We start from the raw sequence: 20,978 nt of genomic DNA, 5'->3' as shown, positions 1-20,978 counted from the left end.
TATAATTATCTAGAAGTTACACTTCAAAGCAGCGCATGAACACGTCCTACCTCATGCATGTATGCTGACTGCATAACCCTTATAAGCATCTGCGTTTGTTACCCTGACTTAGATTGATAGATCATAATGCTTTGAAAGATCACAGACATGGCTGGGCCTGGTGGCTCATGCCTGTAATCCCAGGACTTTGGGAGGCTGAGGTGGGCAGATAACGAGGTCAGGAGTTCGAGATCAACCTAGCCAATATGGTAAAACCTCGTCTCTACTAATAATACATAAAAATTAGCCGGACTTGGTGGCATACACGTGTAGTCCCACCTACTTGGGAGGCTGAGGCAGGAGAATCACCTGAACCTTGGAGGCAGAGGTTGCAGTGAGCCAAGATTCTGCCACTGTACTCCAGCCTGGATAACAGAGCAAGACTCTGTCTCAAAAAAAAAAAAAACCCCAAAAAACAAAAAAACAGAAAGAAAGATCACAGACTTATTTGGAAATTTGATGAAAGTTCTGGCCGTATTACTCAGAATAACCACATATATGCAGAACATCACACGCAGTTTCAAAGTTTTACTGACTCTAGGTTAGGAACCCCTGCTCTGGATCTTCCTCATATACTCTTTCTGCTTCTTTGCCTCATCTGAATCCTGGTATTTTCTAGCTGTTAATCTTTTGCCCAGAAGATATACCTTCCCTACTCTCTGAGTTCTCTTTGAGAACTTATTACCTAACAGTTGTTTCTAAATCATTGTTTTTGTTTCTCTGACCATATAGTGCATTTCATTTAAAAGCCACATTGTTTACTTTATACTTACTGTCCTTTCTCTTGACATTTAGAATATATTTCTGCCTTTCTCATTGAATGTAGCTTTTGCATCATGGTGTTTTTCTGTCCCAACCTAGTTCCTAACAGTATCCTCAGGTTTTTCAGCATCCATATCAAATTATGCATTGGCCTCTTTACTTCAATACTGCTTCGACACCCCAAACCACCTTGCTTTTAGACAAGCTTGTTTTCTTCTAATCCTCTGGTTCAGAAATAAATAGGTCAGAGCTATGAGAAATATAAGATTAATTAAAATGGGAAGATTTGCTCCATCCTTTTGTGCTTTAAATAAATGGGCATGTGGTGATAGAGGTAAGGCCTGACATAAGAGACTGATATGATCAATTTAGGTACATGATGACTTTATTTCTTACAATTCAAATTCATATGTAATCTAGAAAAATAATTTTAATCCTAAGTTTAACCCACCTGCTTCAAAGAGACCATTGTTCAAAAATTGCTTCTTAGTCGTTGATAGTAGATGTCTTAGGGGTTGTGAGCCTTAGGGAGTCTATAAAGCTCTGACACTAGGTTCTAGATTTTTATAGTTAAGTTCATATATTTTCTGAGAAACAAAGTCTGTGACTACCAAAGTAGTTTACCACTGTTTTCCAGAAAGACTTAAGGCAACTGACCTGTTTGTCACTCTTCCATTGCTGCTGCTTCCTGGCACTCCTGCAGTATTAGGTCCTAAGAGACTATCATTATGGAGGTAGAGGGTAGGAGCATAAAGAGAAACCTAGACTCAGGTGATTCATAGGATTGAGTAGCAGTGCTTCTAATTCTAGACTGTATGTCGTTATTCATATCTTCTAGATGATAGTATTGTGATTTGAAAGAATACTTATACCTTCTTAGGGATTTTATTCTTGATGGATATAGGGATTTTAGTGAACTCTGAGTTGGTTGATACATATGCAGCTTCTCAGCCTAGTGCCTCTGTCACTCACTTGGCTCTCACTTAGTTCTGTTTCAGGTTACATTCCTTTGAGCAGTTGCTCATTTACCTAGATTAGAGGTGTTAACATTCATGCTTCTTTTTTATATTAACATTAAATGAAATATTACAAATGTAGTAGGAAAAGAGGGAAGGGTACAGATAAACTATAAGTTTTTTAAACCAATTTTTATTTTTAATGAAAAAGAATTATATGTATATATATTTTATAGGTCACAAACCAAACACTAGATGTAAAGAGAATGATGGAAACCTGGTCCCTGCAGAAAGGATTTCCTTTAGTGACTGTTCAAAGGAAAGGAAAAGAACTTTTTATACAACAAGAGAGATTCTTTTCAAATATGAAGCCTGGAATTGAGCCTTCAGATGCAAGGTACATGCCCTCTTTCTTTTCATGCCATCTCTTTTGCAACCTTAGGTGGAAATATTTTTAAGTGTTTTGTAATCATACGTTCTTGTGAAACCTAATGAGATTATCTTTTTCTAGGAATGGCTTAACAAAGTTAAACCTTTCTGCCAAATTAAAACCAAACAAAACAAATCATGTGTAACTAACTGAAATATTAGAATAATAATTTTCCAATATTTTCTCTTTACAGCCACCTGTGGCATATTCCACTATCCTATGTCACTTACGGAGGAAATTATTCAAAATATCAATCGGTGTCATTACTGGATAAGAAATCAGGTTGGACTATAATGACAGTTTTGATAAGAAATTGGAAATGGCATAATTTTTAAAATCTGATCAGAGTGCATATGTAAGATTACACTTTCCAGTGTGCACACTGTCTGAATTGGTTTTATGAATGGCATATATAAAATGCAACTAACATAAGATTGATTCTGTATATCATGCACAAAACTGGCCTTTAGTCATGTGAAATAAGGTACAAAAAGTTGCAGAAAATGTGCTGGCATTCCTGACAGAAAATAGCAAATGCCATGTTTTTATATATATATATCCAAGATTAATATTTTGTTACAAAATAAGAGGAGTTTCTTAAAGTATCTTCTCTCTACCTACCAGGGTTGGGTTTGGGCCACTGCATTTTAATAAGATACACCTAAAATAATTTATGTGCATAATTAAGTTTGATTCATGATCAGATTTCGATTAAACATTTATTGCAATATGCCCTGCAGACATAGTATATGTTTTTGGGAACAAGAAAATGGGGCAAGAAACTATGATAGGAATGGGGAGGAAGAGAGTAAAATATAAACATGGTGTGTGCTTACCTACAATATAAAAAGCAATTGAAATATAGTTTTTGACCATTTGTTAAATACCACTATGAGTGTCACACCTCCTATCTTCCTCTTAAATTACATCCTAAAGAAACACAAGGCTCTTGGGTTCCGTAAGACCCATTAGTGATGTTTTGGATTGATGAAGGGGAAAATTTCTTGTTTGAATTTGGATCTGGTGTCAAAGCCTATATTTTTGAGGGGTGAGTGTAGCTTAGGGGTAAGGGAAGAGACTTTGGAGACCGCCTGGTTCAGTTCTTAGCACTACCGTTGATCACTTACATGATTTCAAGTGAGTTATATGACCTCTCTGAGCCCCTCATGCCCTCAGCTATACAAGAGAGATAGTAATTATACTTACTTTATATAGTTGTGGTGAGGATTAAATGATTTCATTTATATGAAGCACCTGGAACATGTATTATATGCTGTACCAATGTTAACTATAATGAATGTTATTGAAAAAGTAAATCTTTAATATAATATATCCATATTACATAAAACCCGGAAAATGGAGAACAAATCTTATTACCCTGTCAAAACTATTCTCATGATTATTTGTTTCCAGCCATTTTTAATAAATATTTGTACTAGGTCAAAATCATTATGTATATATGATTTCTGTATCTTGCCTTTTTTTTTTTTTTTTTGAGACGGAGTTTCGCTCTTGTTTCCCAGGTTGGAGTGCAATGGCGCAACCTCGGCTCACCGCAACCTCTGCCTCCTGGGTTCAGGCAATTCTCCTGCCTCAGCCTCCCGAGTAGCTGGGATTACAGGCACGCGCCACCATGCCCAGATAATTTTTTGTATTTTTAGTAGAGACGGGGTTTCACCATGTTGACCAGGATGGTCTCGATCTCTTACCTCGTGATCCACCCGCCTCGGCCTCCCAAAGTGCTCGGATTACAGGCGTGAGCCACCGCGCCCGGCCCATCTTGCCTTTTTTTACTTAACATATATAGTGATTGCCTTAACATGCTTGAGTCACCATTTGTCTTTATAAAAAATTGCCTTAATTAAATATTTCAAATCTTAAAGATTATTCCATTATATAAAATTTTTTAAGGAATGCTTCTCAAAAATGAAGACTGCATTGCCATTTGTGATTTGCTCCATATAACTGAATTGCCCTTTTATTGTGTCGTTACAGTTGATAATGCCTCCTGAAATATATGAATATGCCAGTTTCATTGCCGTTACCATAGTGGAGAGTTAAAGCAGCAACAATCTAATTATTTAAAATTCTAGGAGTAGTGGTAATGTCATCATATCTTTGATAGCATAGCTGGAGGTGCAAGGAATTGCTACTGTCTTTGAGTAAACAAAACTCTAACTTTGAATGACCCCTAAAAGGATAGTCTGACCCAAGAGAGAACAAATAATCCCATTTCCCTATATCCTGCAGCACAACCAAAACATGGCTGGAGCATTTGCAAGAAACCATTAAGGAAATTTTGCAAACTTTCTGATAGTTCATTAATTTTTGATGGTATTAGAAATAATTGAACAATAAGAAATCTGCTTTTATTATCTCTGGGGTTTTTTTTTTGTTTTGTTTTGCTTTATTTTGTTTTTTTGCTTTGCTTTGTTTTGTTTGGTTTTGTTTTAAAGTTGGAATCTTGCTCTGTTGCCCAGGCTGGAGTGCAGTGAAAATGTCATAGCTCACTGCAGCCTCACACCCTCTTAATTTACATCCTAAAGAAACTCAAGGCTCTTGGGTTCTGTATGGCCCATAAGTGTTGCTTTGAATTGATGAAAAGGGAAAATTTCTTGTTTGAATTTGGATCTGGTGTCAAAGCCTCTATTTTTGAGGGGTGAGTTAGCTTAGGAGTAAGGGAATGGGACTTTGGAGACTACCTGGTCAAGTGACCCTCCTGGGAGAAGTTAGGACCACAGGCATGTATCACCATGCCTGGCTTAATTTTTGTATTTTTCGTGGAGACAGGGCCTATGTTGCCCAGGCTGGTCTCAAACCCCTGGTCTCAAGTGATCCTCCTGCTTTGGCTTCCTAAACTGTTGGGATTACAGGCATGAGCCACCGCACGTGGCTCGTCTTTACTTATGAGCTTGTGAAACTCTCAAAGAGTTTAACCCCATAGACGACCGCATATTCTACTGCTTTAGTCTTCTTGGCCCTTACCTGGCATTTTCTGCTTTCGCCACACAAAAATTCTGTCAGCAACTCAAACATGCTATACTGCCAGTTGTCTTTAGGTTTTTGCCTATGCTGTTTTCTCTCCTTGAAGAACACCCTTGCCTCCTCACTCCCTTGGCCTACTCCTGTTTATTCTTCAAATCTTAGCTCAGCTATTGCTTGCTCTAGGAAACCTTTCCTCCCTTGAAGACAGGTTAGATGCCCTACTTAGGTTTCTTAATAACATTCTCTACTTCTCCACTCATAATATACTGTAAATACTGTTCACTTATATCTATCCTCAAAATTAGGTAATTCTCCCATTGATGGTAGGGTTTATGGCTCTATGAATCACTGTAAATCACTTTTAGCACTCAGTAGGCACATACAAATTCATGTGTTATGATGAATTACTAAATATTAATCCATAATGAAATGACTCCAGTTTCACTATAAAAACTTCCAGGAAAAGAACATGCAATTAATATTTATTGTGCATAAAAACAGCTGATGGGGCCATTTTTCCAGTCTACATATTAGGAAATTGTATTTTAAAAAGTTTTCCTCTTCCCTTTCTTCCTCCCTCCCTCTCTCTCAACCACATTTTACTCGGACCTAAGATCTTTTAACTATAGGAGATTTTCATATCAAATGCACAACATTCATGTTTCCAAATGGATGTCACTATCAGAAATACTGCTGTGAAAGTAAAATATATGTCATTGGAATAAAAGGCAATTACTTACCTTATATAGTTGTGGGATGAAAGAAGGAAGGGCATATAGTAATTAAAATATTTATCATGTCCATTCTCTGCTCTTGCCTTTTTTCTCCTAATAAAGGAGAAAGAAAGGGGTATTAGAGAAGGGAATGCTTTTGAACAAGGAGTGATACAGTTCAATAGCATGTATGATGTGAGCCCTCTAGAGCAAACTCTACAGGAAATTTTGTAACTTTGTAGTAAAAACATGTTTTTTTAGTTTCAGAACTTTAATTTTTTTGTAAAACAGTAGTTGATTTTCATAGCTCATTGACAAATGGTTTTTAAAAATCACTGCTAGATTATTTCATCTGGGCTTCTGCCACTTAATATTGCAGTTGCTCACTCTTTTTTGCTACTCAATAGGCTGAAAATTGAACTGTTAATCTGTTAATGATCATAGTAAATTAAAAACATGTGAGGGTAGCCTCATTCACATTTGAACTGCAAGATGTAGTTACTTCTTTTGTGTGCAAAGATACTATTTTTTGATACCTGTGGTTTTAAGGTCCATGATTCTGATCATTCAGAAGACCTAGTGACTAATATGTTGATTCTTTAAATAGTAACTCTGTCTTTGTGCTGTTGGCTGCACTGCTTTATTTTGTGTCATCTCAATGACAGTAATAATGTCCAGTATATTCCCAGTTGTATTCCTCCTCTCTACTGTGGACTTGCCTAAGTTTACAACATGGCAAGTTGCTTATCAACCAAGATACTCTTTATGTATTTCAGTGTTTTCTCTATCTATCTAGTGGAACAATTGCCATAGCTATCATTCCTTGTCTTCTTTTATGGGCAAGGGAGATTTTAGTCTCTGTAGCCTTTCTTCCTGGGGTTGTTTGTTTCTTTTCTTTACCTTTGTTTTTATTAGAGACAGGATCTCTATCACCCAGGTTAAAGTACAGTGGCACCATCATAGCTCAATGCAGGCTTGACCTAGTGATAGACCTCAAGCGATACTTCTGCCTCAGCCTCCTGAGTAACTGGGAGTACAGATACGTGCCATCATACCTGACTAATTTCCATTTTTTTGTAAAGATGATGTCTCACTATGTTGTCCAGGCTGGTCTCAAACTCCTAGGCTCAAGTGATCCTCCTCTCAGAGTGCTGAGATTACAGATGTGAGCCACCATGCCCCACCCCGGGGTTCTTGCTTGATAAAAGCTCCATAGGATATAGTGTTTGGTGACCAGAAGAGTGTTGATATTATTAGCTAATAATAAAGGTAATTTTACTTAGTCATAGGTTTGCTAAAAATGGCTCCAACTTGGAACAGCCACTGTTGCCATCACAAGTATTCCTTAAAATTGCATTCTGCCCTCAAAAAAGGAATAAACCTTATTTAATTGATCTTTCCCATTTGTTGCTATATCAGCAATATAACAGAAATAAGTATGGAATTGTTTTAGTAAAAAAGACTGGTTAGTTTATTAAGACATGATCAGAATATCTTTCATCTTAAACACTGTTGTAATAGTATAATTGGAATAACAAAGATAATAAGGGCATCTGACATATTTGAGTAATTCATGTTTTTGAAGTTGACAAACCCTAAGGCTTCAGGTACTAGTAATATAATCTTTAGTTCCTAAGATAAGACTTCAGGTACTAATATATACTCTTTAGGTTGAAAACATGTTTATAAAGCATTTTATATACAAAAGTTTCACACAGAATTATAATGATAGTGAACATTTTAAAACAGACTACATTTTAAAAAATAGGAGATTGGTTAAACTTGAAATGGAATGTTATGAAGATATTTGAACACTGCTTATAAAGACAATGCAAAAATGTTGGGGGGGGTCTGATAGGTGAAAAAAGGATAAAATAAATGCATATAGATACACTGTATAACATATTTAAAACAAGTATAAGAAAAAACTTGGCAAGAATTACATTCCAAAATGCTATCATGGTCTGAGTTTATTCTTTTTATCCCTGTTCTTCTTTTTCTTATAATTAAAATTATTTTAAGTATTTGTTACTTTAAAATGGGGTAAAAAAATTACATAATAAATATCTACAAACTTTTATCTAGACTTGATTTAAACTATTTATTGTGACATAGTCATTATTTATTCCTTTACTCACTAATTAAATGGTATTTGTTGAATACCTGCTAGGTATGTTGTTCTAGGGGCTGAGGCGTTAGCAGTAAACGAAATAGTAAGCTTATGTAGCTTATATTCCATTAAAAGCAATACCTCAAGATGCTTAGAAACATATCCCTATTATAATTAAGTCTACATCCTTGTTGCCAGCTTTAAAGGACATTTCTTCATTAGCAGTTTTAAGGATTTTAAAGATATGCATATATTTTGTGGTCATTTAGCTCTTAGCACTTTGTTATTGGTACATTATTGACGTAACACCAGAGAAATTTCTAACAATTCTCCCAGCATTTATGGTAGAAACCCAAAAAGTGCACATCTTTTCCTATTATTTTAACCTAATTATTTCTTATTTATCCCTAAGGCGATCTTAAGCCTTCCCTATTGTTTATTTTGCTAGCTTTAGATCATGTGACTTTTCGAAATGGCTTTGTTTGTTCTTCCTTTGCTAACATGACAAAAGACAGAGGCTGAAAAATGGAACACTTTTTACACAGTTCTGTCACTGTTTTCCCCTGCTGCCTCATCCTACACCTTTACTTTCTCCCTCCCTCTCTCCTCCATCCATAACTTGGAAGCCAGTTCAGTGCATGGATACCATGTATACTTTCTCTCTGGGCCTTGAGCACTTGGGTTCCCTACTATACTTTCTTCACTTGGCCAACACCTATATATTCTGAGGTCTCTTAGAAGAATGACAACTTACAGGCCATTTCTTGCAAGAAATCACTCCTAACTTTCCCTAGGAGAGTGAAGCATTTTTCCTCTGTGCTTTTGTTGAATATTGTCTTTTCTTTTTCTGTCAGTAGCGCTTGTATGATACCATACTTGCCTGGTTACTTTAGACAGTGAGATCTCTAAAAGCAGAGACATAACTACCTTGTTCACCATTTGATTTCCAGCACCTGGCTTAGAACCAATAATGCACAATAAATAAATAATTGTTAAATGAATGTTCTGACCTTCACTAACATGAAAATAACTGTACTTGGAGATAAGCATTTTTTTCTTACTAGAATGATTAAATATCAAAATAAAGTACATTAACTTTGAAACAAACAAAGCACTAGTGTAATTTTTTTTTCTGGCCTGATTGTCTTCTCTCTCAGTCTCTCATTTTTTGGTTTCTATTAGGTGTCATCAATCTTACAGAAGAAGTGGAATGGGTCAAAGTCAATATAAACATGAATGGTTATTATATTGTACACTATGCAGATGATGATTGGGAAGCACTAATCAAACAATTGAAAAGAAATCCTCATGTTCTGAGTGACAAAGACCGAGCCAACCTTATCAACAACATCTTTGAACTTGCAGGGTAGAGTATACTTAGTTTGAGTTTTTTCTTTTTTTAAACAAGTGTTATTGAGGTAAAGAACATATATGAAAAACAGTTTGAATGAACTAGCATGTATTGGTACAATTCATTTTGGAGGATTGGGAAAATATAAGACCTGTGCTTTGCCTCCAGGGACTTTATAAAACATTAGCTACAAACATACTGAACCTTTAAATAAAACAGGATTTAATAATAATTCATGACTAGATACCAAAAACAGGATACATATTTTGTTGAATAAACTGATATAGGAGTTCAGGCTTTATTTTGTTTCATAAGATAATTATTTTCAAGCAGGAGTTGGTTTAAGCATGAAGCTTAGTGCTTACCCGTTGGTTTTGAGGGATATCTCTGATGGCTGGAGCCTCCTTATCTGTACTGCTTGCCTCCCCAACTACCTCATGAATTATAGAATTCCAAAGCCAAAGATGACAGTGACCTCATGTAAAGATATTCTCTGAATAGAATATTACCAATTTAGATTGATGATAGCCTTAGAAACACCAGAACACTTCAGGTCAGAAGAGTATTCCTTCTGACCTCCTTTGACATTTCCATTTTGTCTCATTTTTCAATGAAGTACCCTTCTTACATCATCATAGCCATTATGCTGTGATTTCTATAAAGTGGTTAATTTTTTAAAATGTACTCACCATAAATTCACATTAGACTTTATCTTAACAAGTTTGAACAACATTCAACAAACAAAAATTTTTTTAAAAAAAATTCAGATACTCTCTATGCTATACTGTCTTTCCTGAGAAATACAACTAATTAATAAATAAAATTAATACTATTCATCTTTTCTAACCCAAGATATTATACTTTTGCTAAGTCAGTAGCAATTTACAGGAGACTTAGGAATAAAAAAAAAAATGAGCTATCATTTATCTTTCTCTTGAAATGCTTCCTTAATCTTGGGCCACATGAACTTAATCAGAGATAATCATATTTAGCTTAACTTTACAGAATGCCACTGTAAGCTTAAATTTTTTGTCTTCAAGACTCATCATCTAACCATAAGTTTTTCTCTTGGCGTGCATAGAGTTCTTCCGTGTGTCTCTGCATATTTACTTTTTCTGTTTTATCCTTTAGCCTAGGCAAGGTGCCACTCCAAAGGGCCTTTGATTTGATTGATTATCTTGGAAATGAGACTCATACTGCACCCATAACTCAAGCCCTGTTTCAGACAGGCCTCATCTATGACCTCCTTGAAAAAGTGGGATCCACGGAGCAGGCCTTGAGACTGATAGTAAGTCTGCCTCTTTGCCAACTTCTTGTTTTTCTTTAATATTGTTATTCACGGTTCCATTTTCAGCCATTAATAGGCTGAAAAAGCAACCAGTTAAAGTCCATTTTCTTTATTTTGCTGCTTGTGAAATTGTTACTTAAAATCAAGATGTTGCTTACTGTGAAGAGCTGATAAAGGCTTAGTATGCTATGGTCTTGTTTGAATATCAAAATACAGACCTTTGACACCACTATCAAAATGAGGTTACATGAGAATTGACTTTCATTTCTCTGTTCAAATCCTGTTTTATTTTTGCATGATAAATGCTTGAAATAGGCCCTTTTGCAAAGTAGATCTCCCCATTAATTTTCTAGTGGTCATTATAAAATAACAGATTAAGTTTGTATTGAGAATATTCCCCTTAAGAGATCTTGCTGATAACTGTCTAAATGATAATGATGATGGTGGATATGTTTCTTTGCAAAGCACTGATGGAATCTTAGTATCAGAGGCCATTTTACCTTTCTTAATATCAACTGCCTGATCTTAACAGTTGTTATTTTAGATACTTTGAATATTAAACTGTTGACTGAGACTCTAAAAGCTTAGAAGAGAGTGATAAATTATTTGGTTTTGGTTTGCTTTATAAACTAGTGAGATTTCCAGGGACCTAGGCAAAAGGCAGCTTTCAGGGAAAGGAAGGCAGTATTAGACCAAGAATTAGAATAGGTCTTTTGGAGTTTTGGTATTCTCACTGGTAAAAGGAAGGGGTTGGATTAAATCGTTTATTAAAACAACCTTCTTTCTGCCTGTATTATTGCTTTACTGTGCATCTCCTGTTCAGTTTTCACATCACCTGCATAATTCTCAGTGAGGGGAGGGAATGCAGGGCAGAGTAGCCATATGGAGCTTGAAAAGCCCTCTTTCCCCAAAAGTTTCTGATCTGACCCCAGAAGAGTTACTCCATCCCTAACCATGAATGAGATGCTTAAGTTAGATGATTTCTGAGGTCTTTTCTAATTTTTAAGATTTTTATCATTTTCTGTTTCACAAGGCTTTCAGCAGCAGCCTTAATAGAAACCAGTGCCTGGAACATGACCCAGCCGGTAGTGACACTCAGTAAATGTTGAGTGAATAAATGAGTGAAACACACCAGAAACAAACGCATTTGAGTGCTTTTACACACCATGCTAGTACTTAATGTAGATTGCCTCATTTAATCCTAACACAATGCTAAGGTAGATATTTCAACCCCCATTAAATAAATGAGGAGACTGTATAGCTTCCTTAAAGTCATTTACCTAGTAAATGAGAAAGCTGAGATTCAAACCGAGATTAATTTCACTCCAAAGACTGATATTTGTGATATATTGCTATTTTTAAAATTAATTTGTGTCCTAGCAACGTTGTCTTTCCAGGATACCTTTTGTTAGAAAAATTAAAATTTTCTTCCTGTCATTCTCTTTTGAAAAGCTTGGAGACCATGCATTTAAGGTTTCAAGTGACAGACCAACATCTAGTTGTTCTCCAAAAAGTGAAATTGTCAACTCAGGAGTTATATTTTGTATCTAAAATGTTAATGGCTTTTTAAAACAATATTTATGTGCCTTTCCAAGAAGTATGCATATAGCTTACTCATCTCTTTAGGTCAAACCTTAGAATCCAAAATTGACTTTCTGGTGTTAGTATAGTAGAGATTGGCCATTAGTTAACCAGTTCAGCTACTGTTGATAGGCATTTGTGTTGTTTGTAGTTTGGAGCTATCATGAATAGCACTGCTATGGTGTTTTTGATCAATGTCTTTATGCATTTCTATGGGGTATATGTCTGAAAATGGATTATTGAGTCATAACATATGCATAGTTAATACTGTACTGTCAAATAGTTCTTCAAAGTTGTACCAATTTACACTCAGCAGTGTGTGAGAATTCTGGGTGCTCTATTTCTTTGCTGGTAATTATTCATACTGAATCTTTTTTATTTTAGCCATGTGGATAGGTGCATAGTGGTATTGCAATTTTGACTTTAATTTACATTTTTCTACTGATGTGAAGATGAATTTCTTTTTGATATATATATTGACCATTGGATGTAATTTTTTGAAATGCATATCTTTTGCTTAAGTTTCTATTAAATTGTCTGCCTTTTTCTTGTTGATTGGTAAGAGTTCTTTATCTATCCTAGATATGAGTCTTTTGTTGGTCATGTATATTTGCAAATATCTTCTCCTATGCTGTCTTGCTTTTTTTATTCTCTTAATGATTTTTTATTAATATGAGCTTTAAATTTTAATGTAATCTAGCTTATGAAATCTTTTCCTACCCCTAGATATTTTGTTTTCTCTTCTGAAAACTGTTATTTTATCTTTTACAGATAGATCTATGGTCCATCTGGAATTTATTTTTGTGGATGGTGTGAGATAGATACCAAGATTTAGAATATTATGGATATCTAGTTATCCCAGCACCAGTGTATTGTATAGAATTATGTTGGAGGTAATTAGTATCATAGCAACACCATTTGGGGTAGTATATTAATTTTCTAGGGCTATCAAAGCAAGTTACTGCAAACTTGATGTCATAAAATAACAGAAATATATTCTCTCATAGCTGTGGAAGCTAGAAGGACAAAATCAACATATTGGCAGAATAAGGTTTGTCCTTCTGAGGAAGAATCTATTCCATGCCCCTCTCCTAACTTCAAGTGATTGCCAGCGATCCTTGATATTCCTGGGCACGTAGGTCCCTCACCATGGCCTTTGCCTCTGTCAACACAGTGTTCTCCCTGTGTTTCTGTGTCCAAATTTCCCAATTCTTAGATTAGGGCACACTGTAATCCAGTATGACCTCATCTTAACTTGATTGTACCTGCAAAGACCCTATTCCTAAATAAGGTCATATTCGTAGGTTTCAGGAAGACACAAAATTTGAGGAAATACTATTCAACCTATTACAGGTAGCAATAAATAATATTACTGTGTATCACTCACTTTTTTTCACTATTAAAGGGCAGTGTTGGTTCTGAATATACACTATGAGGAGGCAGAATATTTTTTGATTCTGAAGCTTCCCAGTTAAACTTCATAATGGCAGAAGCCAGTCTTCTCCTTGCCTCTCTGTTAACTCAGTTTAGAGCTTAGTGCTCAGGAAGCACTTGATACTTACCTCTTCCTTCAACTGCATCTTCATCCCAGATGATTTCCAGCTTTCTGAGCAGGTATGTGTTTGTTAAGAACATACCTCAAGGAGGGATCCAAGGCACTGATGGATAGAGGGCAAGGGCAGAAGACTTAGTATGTGTTTCCAAGATTAGATGCCCTTTTACTGCTGTATGTCTTCATATGGTTAGCTAAAAGCCCAGTTAACTTTAGTTCATCAAGAGGGAGAATGCGTCTCTTTAACATTCTTATTCTAATATTAGGGCATTCTGGTAGCATCAAAACTCTCAAACTAGGAAATGTGACACTCTACAGTTAGGAATTAGGATGGCAGACATTTCTGAATCTTTGGATACTATGTTCAGATGTATTAGTGTCTAAGACTGATTTCTAATTTAACTTCTATATCATTGTAACCAGAGCATTATGTACATTTATTGGTCATTTTGTTATGTAGGCTGCATATGACGTATGCTGCATTTTGTGATGCTGTGGTGTTGTGATGGGTAGGGTCTGGAGGCACATTTCAATTGTGTTAAATTGTTCATATCTGATGTTAACATCTGATCCTAGCCATATTCCTATTTTGTCACTTACAAATCTGTTATTCTTTTACATATGAGGCATTGGTTGGATAAACCTTTTGAAATAAAAACTGACATTTCACTTTTAAGAAACTCAATTGACCCAGGAAAGAACCCCCTGGGCATATCCGTGTAAAATTAAAGCAGTAAATCAAAATGTAATATACAGCATAAGTGCTAGCATCTTTCCCCGTCTGCTTCATTTTAAAAATAATTTTATATTATTGTTGTTGTTACATTTTATTACAAATCCAGTGTTTGTAGCTTGTATAACCCATCAATTTATTTTCTCTCTCCACTTGCCATTTCACTTTGTAAAATCATAGAGTTGGATTCTATTGTCGAAAGAGCTTAAATCTAAAAAAAATTAATTTGGAGTCATAGAAAAACATTTTATTTCTAAAAGGGAAAGATAACTTGAAGCGCATGCTATGCTTCATTAATATTAATATTAATATTAATATTAAAAATAAACCTGGATTACTTATAAAAATGATGTAACAGCAGGATTTTTCTAAAAATTAATTATTCTTTTTAAAAAATAAAATGTTTTGCTCACGCTATAATTTGAGATATATTTAAACAACTATTTTGAGAACTCATCTTAATGATTTAGTATGGAAACTAGTAAAAGTACTCACTGTAATTCCATGGTGTAACTTGCTCAGGAATTAGCCTTAGCCATCTTCAAGTGTCAGATTTCATTTGCTTCCATGACTTTTAAGTGCCATTTTTTCCATTGCTGCCTTTGTGTTTTAGTAAACTCTCAATGAGTATTGCCATTGTTCTTCACTGAGTTTTAAAAAATAGGATTTCAAGCATGTGATTTTTTTCTTACATTCTTCATTTGTTTCTATTTGACAGTTATGAGTAGGTTTTAAATTTCTTTTTTCTCCAGTCATTTGGGATGGTTTCTATTATAATATTATCGAGAAGTAAGGCCAATGAAGACACTGTATAGTAATGAAGTCAAGTGTGTCTAATGGGATTGTCTCCATTGCTTGTCTGTTGCTTGCATTGTCAGTCAGCATAGCAAATATTTCTCCACTTCATGTCCCCCTGATGACTCAAAAGCTTTACCACTTATGCATTCCACAAGGTGTCTGTTCTGTGTTTCATTGCTTTTGTTCACAAACACAAGCGAGTTGACATGTTGTCACAAACCTTGAGTCTTTTTCCTTGCAGGTTCTTTTTTTTTCATTCTCAAATTCAACTCCACAGGAAGCTTATTCAGAGTAAGTCATTGCTAGGAAAATGGCCTCAATAGTTAAAAAAATTTCCAAATTTGATTCATTTTAGGTATTGGCAGTGGTATTCAGTGGTACTCACTGTCAATATCTAAAAGAAAGGAAGAAAGCAATGATCTGTGAAGAACTTGAGCTAAACTTCTGAAGTTAAGTGTTTTTGTATGTGGTCATTTGTGGTACATGATTGCTTGAGGCGAGATGTGACGATGGTGGTGGAAGTAAAGAAGTACTAGCGGGAAGAAATACACCCGTGATGATTCCTGCAGAGGGGGTGTCTGTTGCAATTTTTTTTCATTTTGATTCTCCTTATATAGCCATGAAAGTTTTCTAAAGAATACCTAAAAACATTTTTTATATCAGAATTTTTGTTCCTTCTAGTGGCATTCATAAAAGTATATTTCATATGATGCTTTTTATATCTCATGTGTCCTCACCCCTCCCCATGCACAACTTGCAGTATGGAAATACTTCCATGTACTATTAACAGCTTTGGTGTTTTTAAGTGGAGAAAAATGAAAAAGTTGTTTGTTAGTACCTTAATACTGCAAGTATACGTTTAGCAATGACATCCAATACCAATGGACTAGATAGTAGATGATATTAATAAATATCTATTAGTTGTCTTAAGTGTGATAAGGTTATTATGGTTCTGTAAGAGAATGTTCTGATATCTGTGAATTGTATGCCAAAGTATTTATAAATGAAATAGCATATCTGTATCTCACTTTCATATTGTTCAGCTAAAACAAGAAAAAAACAAATGTGTGTGTATATGTGTGTTATACACACTTGGAAACAAAGCAAATGTAAGAATGTTAAAAACTGGTGCATCTAGATTAACAGTGTATGAATGTTCATTGTACTATTTTTTTGTAGGTTTGAAAGGTTTTTTTTTTTTTTGAGACGGAGTTTCGCTCTTGTTACCCAGGCTGGAGTGCAATGGTGTGATCTCGGCTCACCGCAATCTCCGCCTCCTGGGTTCAGGCAATTCTCCTGCCTCAGCCTCCCGAGCAGCTGGGATTACAGGCACGCACCACCGTGCCCAGCTAATTTTTTGTAATTTTTTAGTAGAGACGGGGTTTCACCATGTTGACCAAGATGGTCTCGATCTGTTGACCTCGTAATCCACCCGCCTCGGCCTCCCAAAGTGCTGGGATTACAGGCTTGAGCCACCGCACCCCGCCAGGTTTGAAAGGTTTTTAATTAAAAACTTGGGAGAAAAAATAGACTATAAACGACTATTCTTTCCTGCAGGCCTCAGTTTCTTGCTAATTTGGTTAATTTGTTATAAAATCAAACTAGCTGATAATGTTAAATATGCCTTTAATATTGGATTCAGAAACATTTAAACATCAGTAAAGTATATTTAAAATTTCTATCATTGCTTTATATAGGTTTGTATATTCTAAAGTGACAAGGTCACGAAGTTCTGACTTCCTTCCAGCAATGGGTATAAATGATACTTTTTGGCATCAAAATAACTTCAAGCTGAGTATATGCAGCATAAAGGTTTCCTACTGCACAGGAGTCATTAATTTTTTTCCTGAGTTAACATCAGTAAAAGTCCCCCTTAGCTATAGCAGCCTTATGCATAACCTTTGTTATTGAATGGTTTCATCCCAGCTGTATGTGGGCTTCATTTGCCAGTTGATATTTAATGAATAATATCTATGCTTTTTTTTTCTCATTGGATAAATGTTGAGGAAAAGAGATCTAATTGTCCTGATTTTTTTCTTTTCTTTACTTGTATTTCTTTTTTTTTTTGAGACAGAGTCTTGCTCTGTTGTCCAGGCTGGAATACACTGACGTGATCTCAGCTCACTGCAACCTTCACTTCCTAGGTTCAAGTGATTCTCCCACCTCAGCCTCCCTAGTAGCTGGGATTACAGCCAGCTGCCATCATGCCCAGCTAATTTTTGTATTTTTGTAGAGACAGGGTTTCACCATGTTGGCCAGGCTGGTCTCGAACTCCTGACCTCAGGTGATCTGCCCACTTTGGCCTCCCAAAGTGCTGGGATTACAGGCATGAGCCACTGTACTTGGCTGTAATTGTCTTGATTATTTCTGATTGTCCTCATTATTATTAAGCCATTACAATCTATTTTGTCTCTCTAGGGCAGAGTATCTAAATTACTTCAAAACCAAATTCAACAACAAACTTGGACTGATGAGGGCACTCCATCTATGCGAGAGCTTCGGTCAGTCCTGCTAGAGTTTGCTTGCACCTACAAACAGGAGAATTGCCGCACTACTGCCATGAAACTGTTTGATGACTGGATGGCATCCAATGGAACTCAAAGGTGAAGTATACTTCTACTCAGATGAATTATCTTCTTTTTCTTTACCTCACATCATATACAGAAACCAAGGTAATCTCATCCTGGGTCATAAATGTTACAAAACTAAGTGTAGGTAAACTCTGTGTATCTACATTCTGAAGTCAGACTTTTTAAAAAATTGTGGTAAAATACACATAACAAAATTTACTATCCTAACCATTTTTACTGTATAGTTCAGTAGTGTTACATATATTCACATTATTGTGCATTTATCTTCAGAACTTACATATCTTGCAAAACTGAAACTATACCACTGAATGATTCCTCACTCCTTCTCCTCACCAACCCCTGGTAACCACTATTCTACTTTCTGTTTCTGTGAGTTTGACTACACTGTATATCTCATATAAGTAAAGCCATATAGAATTTGCCTTTTTGTGAATGTCTTATTTCACCTACCATAATGTCTACAAGTTTCTTCCATGTTGTAGCACACATTAAGAATTTCTTTTTTTTTTTTTTTGGAGACGGTGTCTTGCTCTTTCACCCAGGCTGGAGTGCAGTGGTATGAGCTCTGTTCACTGCAACCTCCGCCTCCCACATTCTAGCGATTCTCCTGCCTCAGCCTCGGGAGTAGCTGGGATTACAGGTGCCTGCCACCATGCCCAGCTAATTTTTGTATTTTTAGTAGAGATAGGGTTTCACCATGTTAGCTAGGCTGGTCTTGAACTCCTGACCTCACACAATCCAACTGCCTCAGTCTCCCAAAATGCTGGGATTACAGGCATCAGCCACTGCACCTGGCCGAAATTTCTTTCTTTTTAAAGGCTGAAAAATTTTTTATTGTATGTGTGTACCACATTTTGTTTATCCATTCATTCATGGATAGACCTTTGTGTTGCTTCTACCTTTCGGCTATTGTGAATAATAATTCCATGAATATTGGTGTGCAAGTATCTCCTAGAGACCCTGCTTTCAATTCTTTTGGATATATACCCAGAAGCATTATTGCTGGATCATATGGTAATTTTTTTGAGGAACTGCCATATTGTTTTCTACAGCAGCTGCACCATTTTATATTCCCAACAACAGTGCACAAGCATTGCAGTTTCTCTACATCCTTGCCAACACTTGCCATTGTCTGGGTTTTTTATAGCAGTTACCCTAACAGGTGTGAGGTGATAAACAAGTCTCTTAATTTAGAAATAAAACGTAGCAGGTAGAGTTAGCAGTTAATGGAAATGCTTTTGGTGGTAATTGGTTCTCTCCACCTCCTTACTGGACACTATGGAGAGAAGATTCAAGCATTAGATGAAGAATTTGGGTGGGGGATTTGGATAACCTTTTGAGGTCTTTCCCAGCTCTGAGATTTTAATAAAGGGAGTACACTGTGTTCTTCCCTGAACCCCATTTACTGTTCTATTTCTACCATAAAACTTATCACACTGAATTTTAATGCATATATTTATTGCTCTATGCTTCATAATAACCTGTGAGTTCTCAGAGATTAGAGGCTCTCATGTCTCTTCTGCTCCCTAGTGTCCAGCCAGTTGCCTACCTGGTTCTTTGTGAGTGCTCAATGAATATTAAATTGAACTGATATATCCATAGTTGCTCTGCTAGAAAAGTAGCAGTCACTGAATTAAACTTTTCCTTGACCCTAAATTGTGTACCCAAACTTTGTAATTATTACTGACCCTTACACCAGAAATTCCACCACAGCCAACTCTTTGCCTTTGTATTCAGAATATTTTCTTGTTATTCTCATGTTTGACCTCCTCTCTTACAGGTTACCTACTGATGTCATGACAACTGTGTTCAAGGTTGGAGCAAAAACTGAGAAAGGCTGGTCATTCCTTTGGGAAAAGTACAATTCTTCAGGCTCTGAAACAGAGAAGAACAAAATACTACAGGCACTTGCCAGCTCAGAGAATGTGCACAGACTTTACTGGTATGAATCCACCCAAGGAATATTATATAGAAACTAAAAGAATACAAGCACTGTGCTCTTGGGCAGGAGCTCATTTTTGAGGGAATCTCTTTTCCTGCATTCTGTTATAGGCCAGGCCTAAGTTGGGCAGTGTGGTGAGGAGACTACAGGTGCTGGGATTTATCTTTATGGACTAGTATAATATGCTTTGCCCAAAAGAGATTGCAAGATGTCAGGAATCACAGCCCCCTCCTACTCCTTGCTCAAAAAGTCTTCCTCCCCTTGGAATGTTGTCTCATACACCACAGTTGGTACTCCATGTTTAGGGGCTGAGGCATTGATCTGTGCAAGCTGTCATTTTAAAAATGCAGACATTTCACAAAAAGATAACATATCAAACATTCTAGGTTCTACATTCATATGAATTTATTTGTCAGACTTTTTCTTTTTAATATGTAGTGATAAAGGTCCAGAAGTAGGAGTGTCATATGGCTGAAGGAAGGACAGTAAGTAGGGCCTTCTGACAAAAAGCACAGGCAGTGGTGGAGTAGAGGAGCTCTGCATAGCCAAGAGGAATATGGAGGTAACTGGTGTAGAGAGCACAGACGTTAAAAGTCACACCGAGGATAGAGGGAGGCTCCTGGGTCTCATTACTTCTGTTGTATAATTTTGCTGAGATAAATCTTAATAGCTTCTCAGAGATGTCCTCAGCACCTGCCCAGACCCACTTACCAAAAGATATGCTGTAAATAGGCATTTTATTTAAAGTATTAACCAACCTCCCACTTAAGCAAATAGAGAAAAATAATTGTTTTTATACTGTACTAGTAATACACTAATAATGCCCACAATAAAGCATTCAAACAGTACCTAAGAATATGGAGTAAAATATCAAAGTCTTTTCATGATCTTTCACTTCCATTCTCATTTTCTCTGTTAACAACAGTGTCAGTCCTGGTCTTTGTATTCATCTGGAATAGATATATGTACATATGTATGTATGTACATACATACATACATACATATTTAACTACATTTTTTAAATGTCATTAGGTTTATATTACATTCAGTGTTTTTGACAGTCTGTTTAGTGAATGATCGATCAGTCTATGAGATTTGCCATGTCATTTCATGAAGCCTGCTTTATTAAAAAAAAAAAACCTAAAGT

The 20,978-nt window shown here is 36.0% G+C and overlaps 1 protein-coding gene and 1 long non-coding RNA gene across 8 annotated transcripts in view; one reads left to right on the top strand and one right to left on the bottom strand.

The window, feature by feature from the left end:
* LOC103791487 (uncharacterized) overlaps positions 1-9,778 on the bottom strand; it is a 76,236-nt gene extending 66,458 nt beyond the window's left edge. For all 3 annotated transcript variants that reach the window (XR_004739780.3, XR_013532208.1, XR_004739782.3), the window contains exons 1-2: positions 9,712-9,778; positions 5,913-5,999 (exon numbers count right to left, since the gene is read on the bottom strand). This is a non-coding gene — a long non-coding RNA (uncharacterized LOC103791487). The remainder of the gene's footprint in view (positions 1-5,912; positions 6,000-9,711) is intronic.
* LNPEP (leucyl and cystinyl aminopeptidase) overlaps positions 1-20,978 on the top strand; it is a 109,716-nt gene that overhangs the window by 76,946 nt on the left and 11,792 nt on the right. For all 5 annotated transcript variants that reach the window (XM_054252107.2, XM_017969767.4, XM_054252105.2 and 2 more), the window contains 6 exons: positions 1,994-2,154; positions 2,381-2,469; positions 9,178-9,361; positions 10,478-10,634; positions 17,717-17,901; positions 19,670-19,831. In XM_054252107.2, coding sequence (XP_054108082.2) covers positions 1,994-2,154; positions 2,381-2,469; positions 9,178-9,361; positions 10,478-10,634; positions 17,717-17,901; positions 19,670-19,831 — 938 coding nt within the window. The remainder of the gene's footprint in view (positions 1-1,993; positions 2,155-2,380; positions 2,470-9,177; positions 9,362-10,477; positions 10,635-17,716; positions 17,902-19,669; positions 19,832-20,978) is intronic.

Source organism: Callithrix jacchus, chromosome 2, assembly GCF_049354715.1.
Source record: "Callithrix jacchus isolate 240 chromosome 2, calJac240_pri, whole genome shotgun sequence".
Lineage (NCBI taxonomy): Eukaryota > Metazoa > Chordata > Mammalia > Primates > Cebidae > Callithrix > Callithrix jacchus.
The sequence above is the reverse complement of the archived record's forward strand: the minus strand, read 5'-3'. Positions and strand labels throughout refer to the sequence as shown.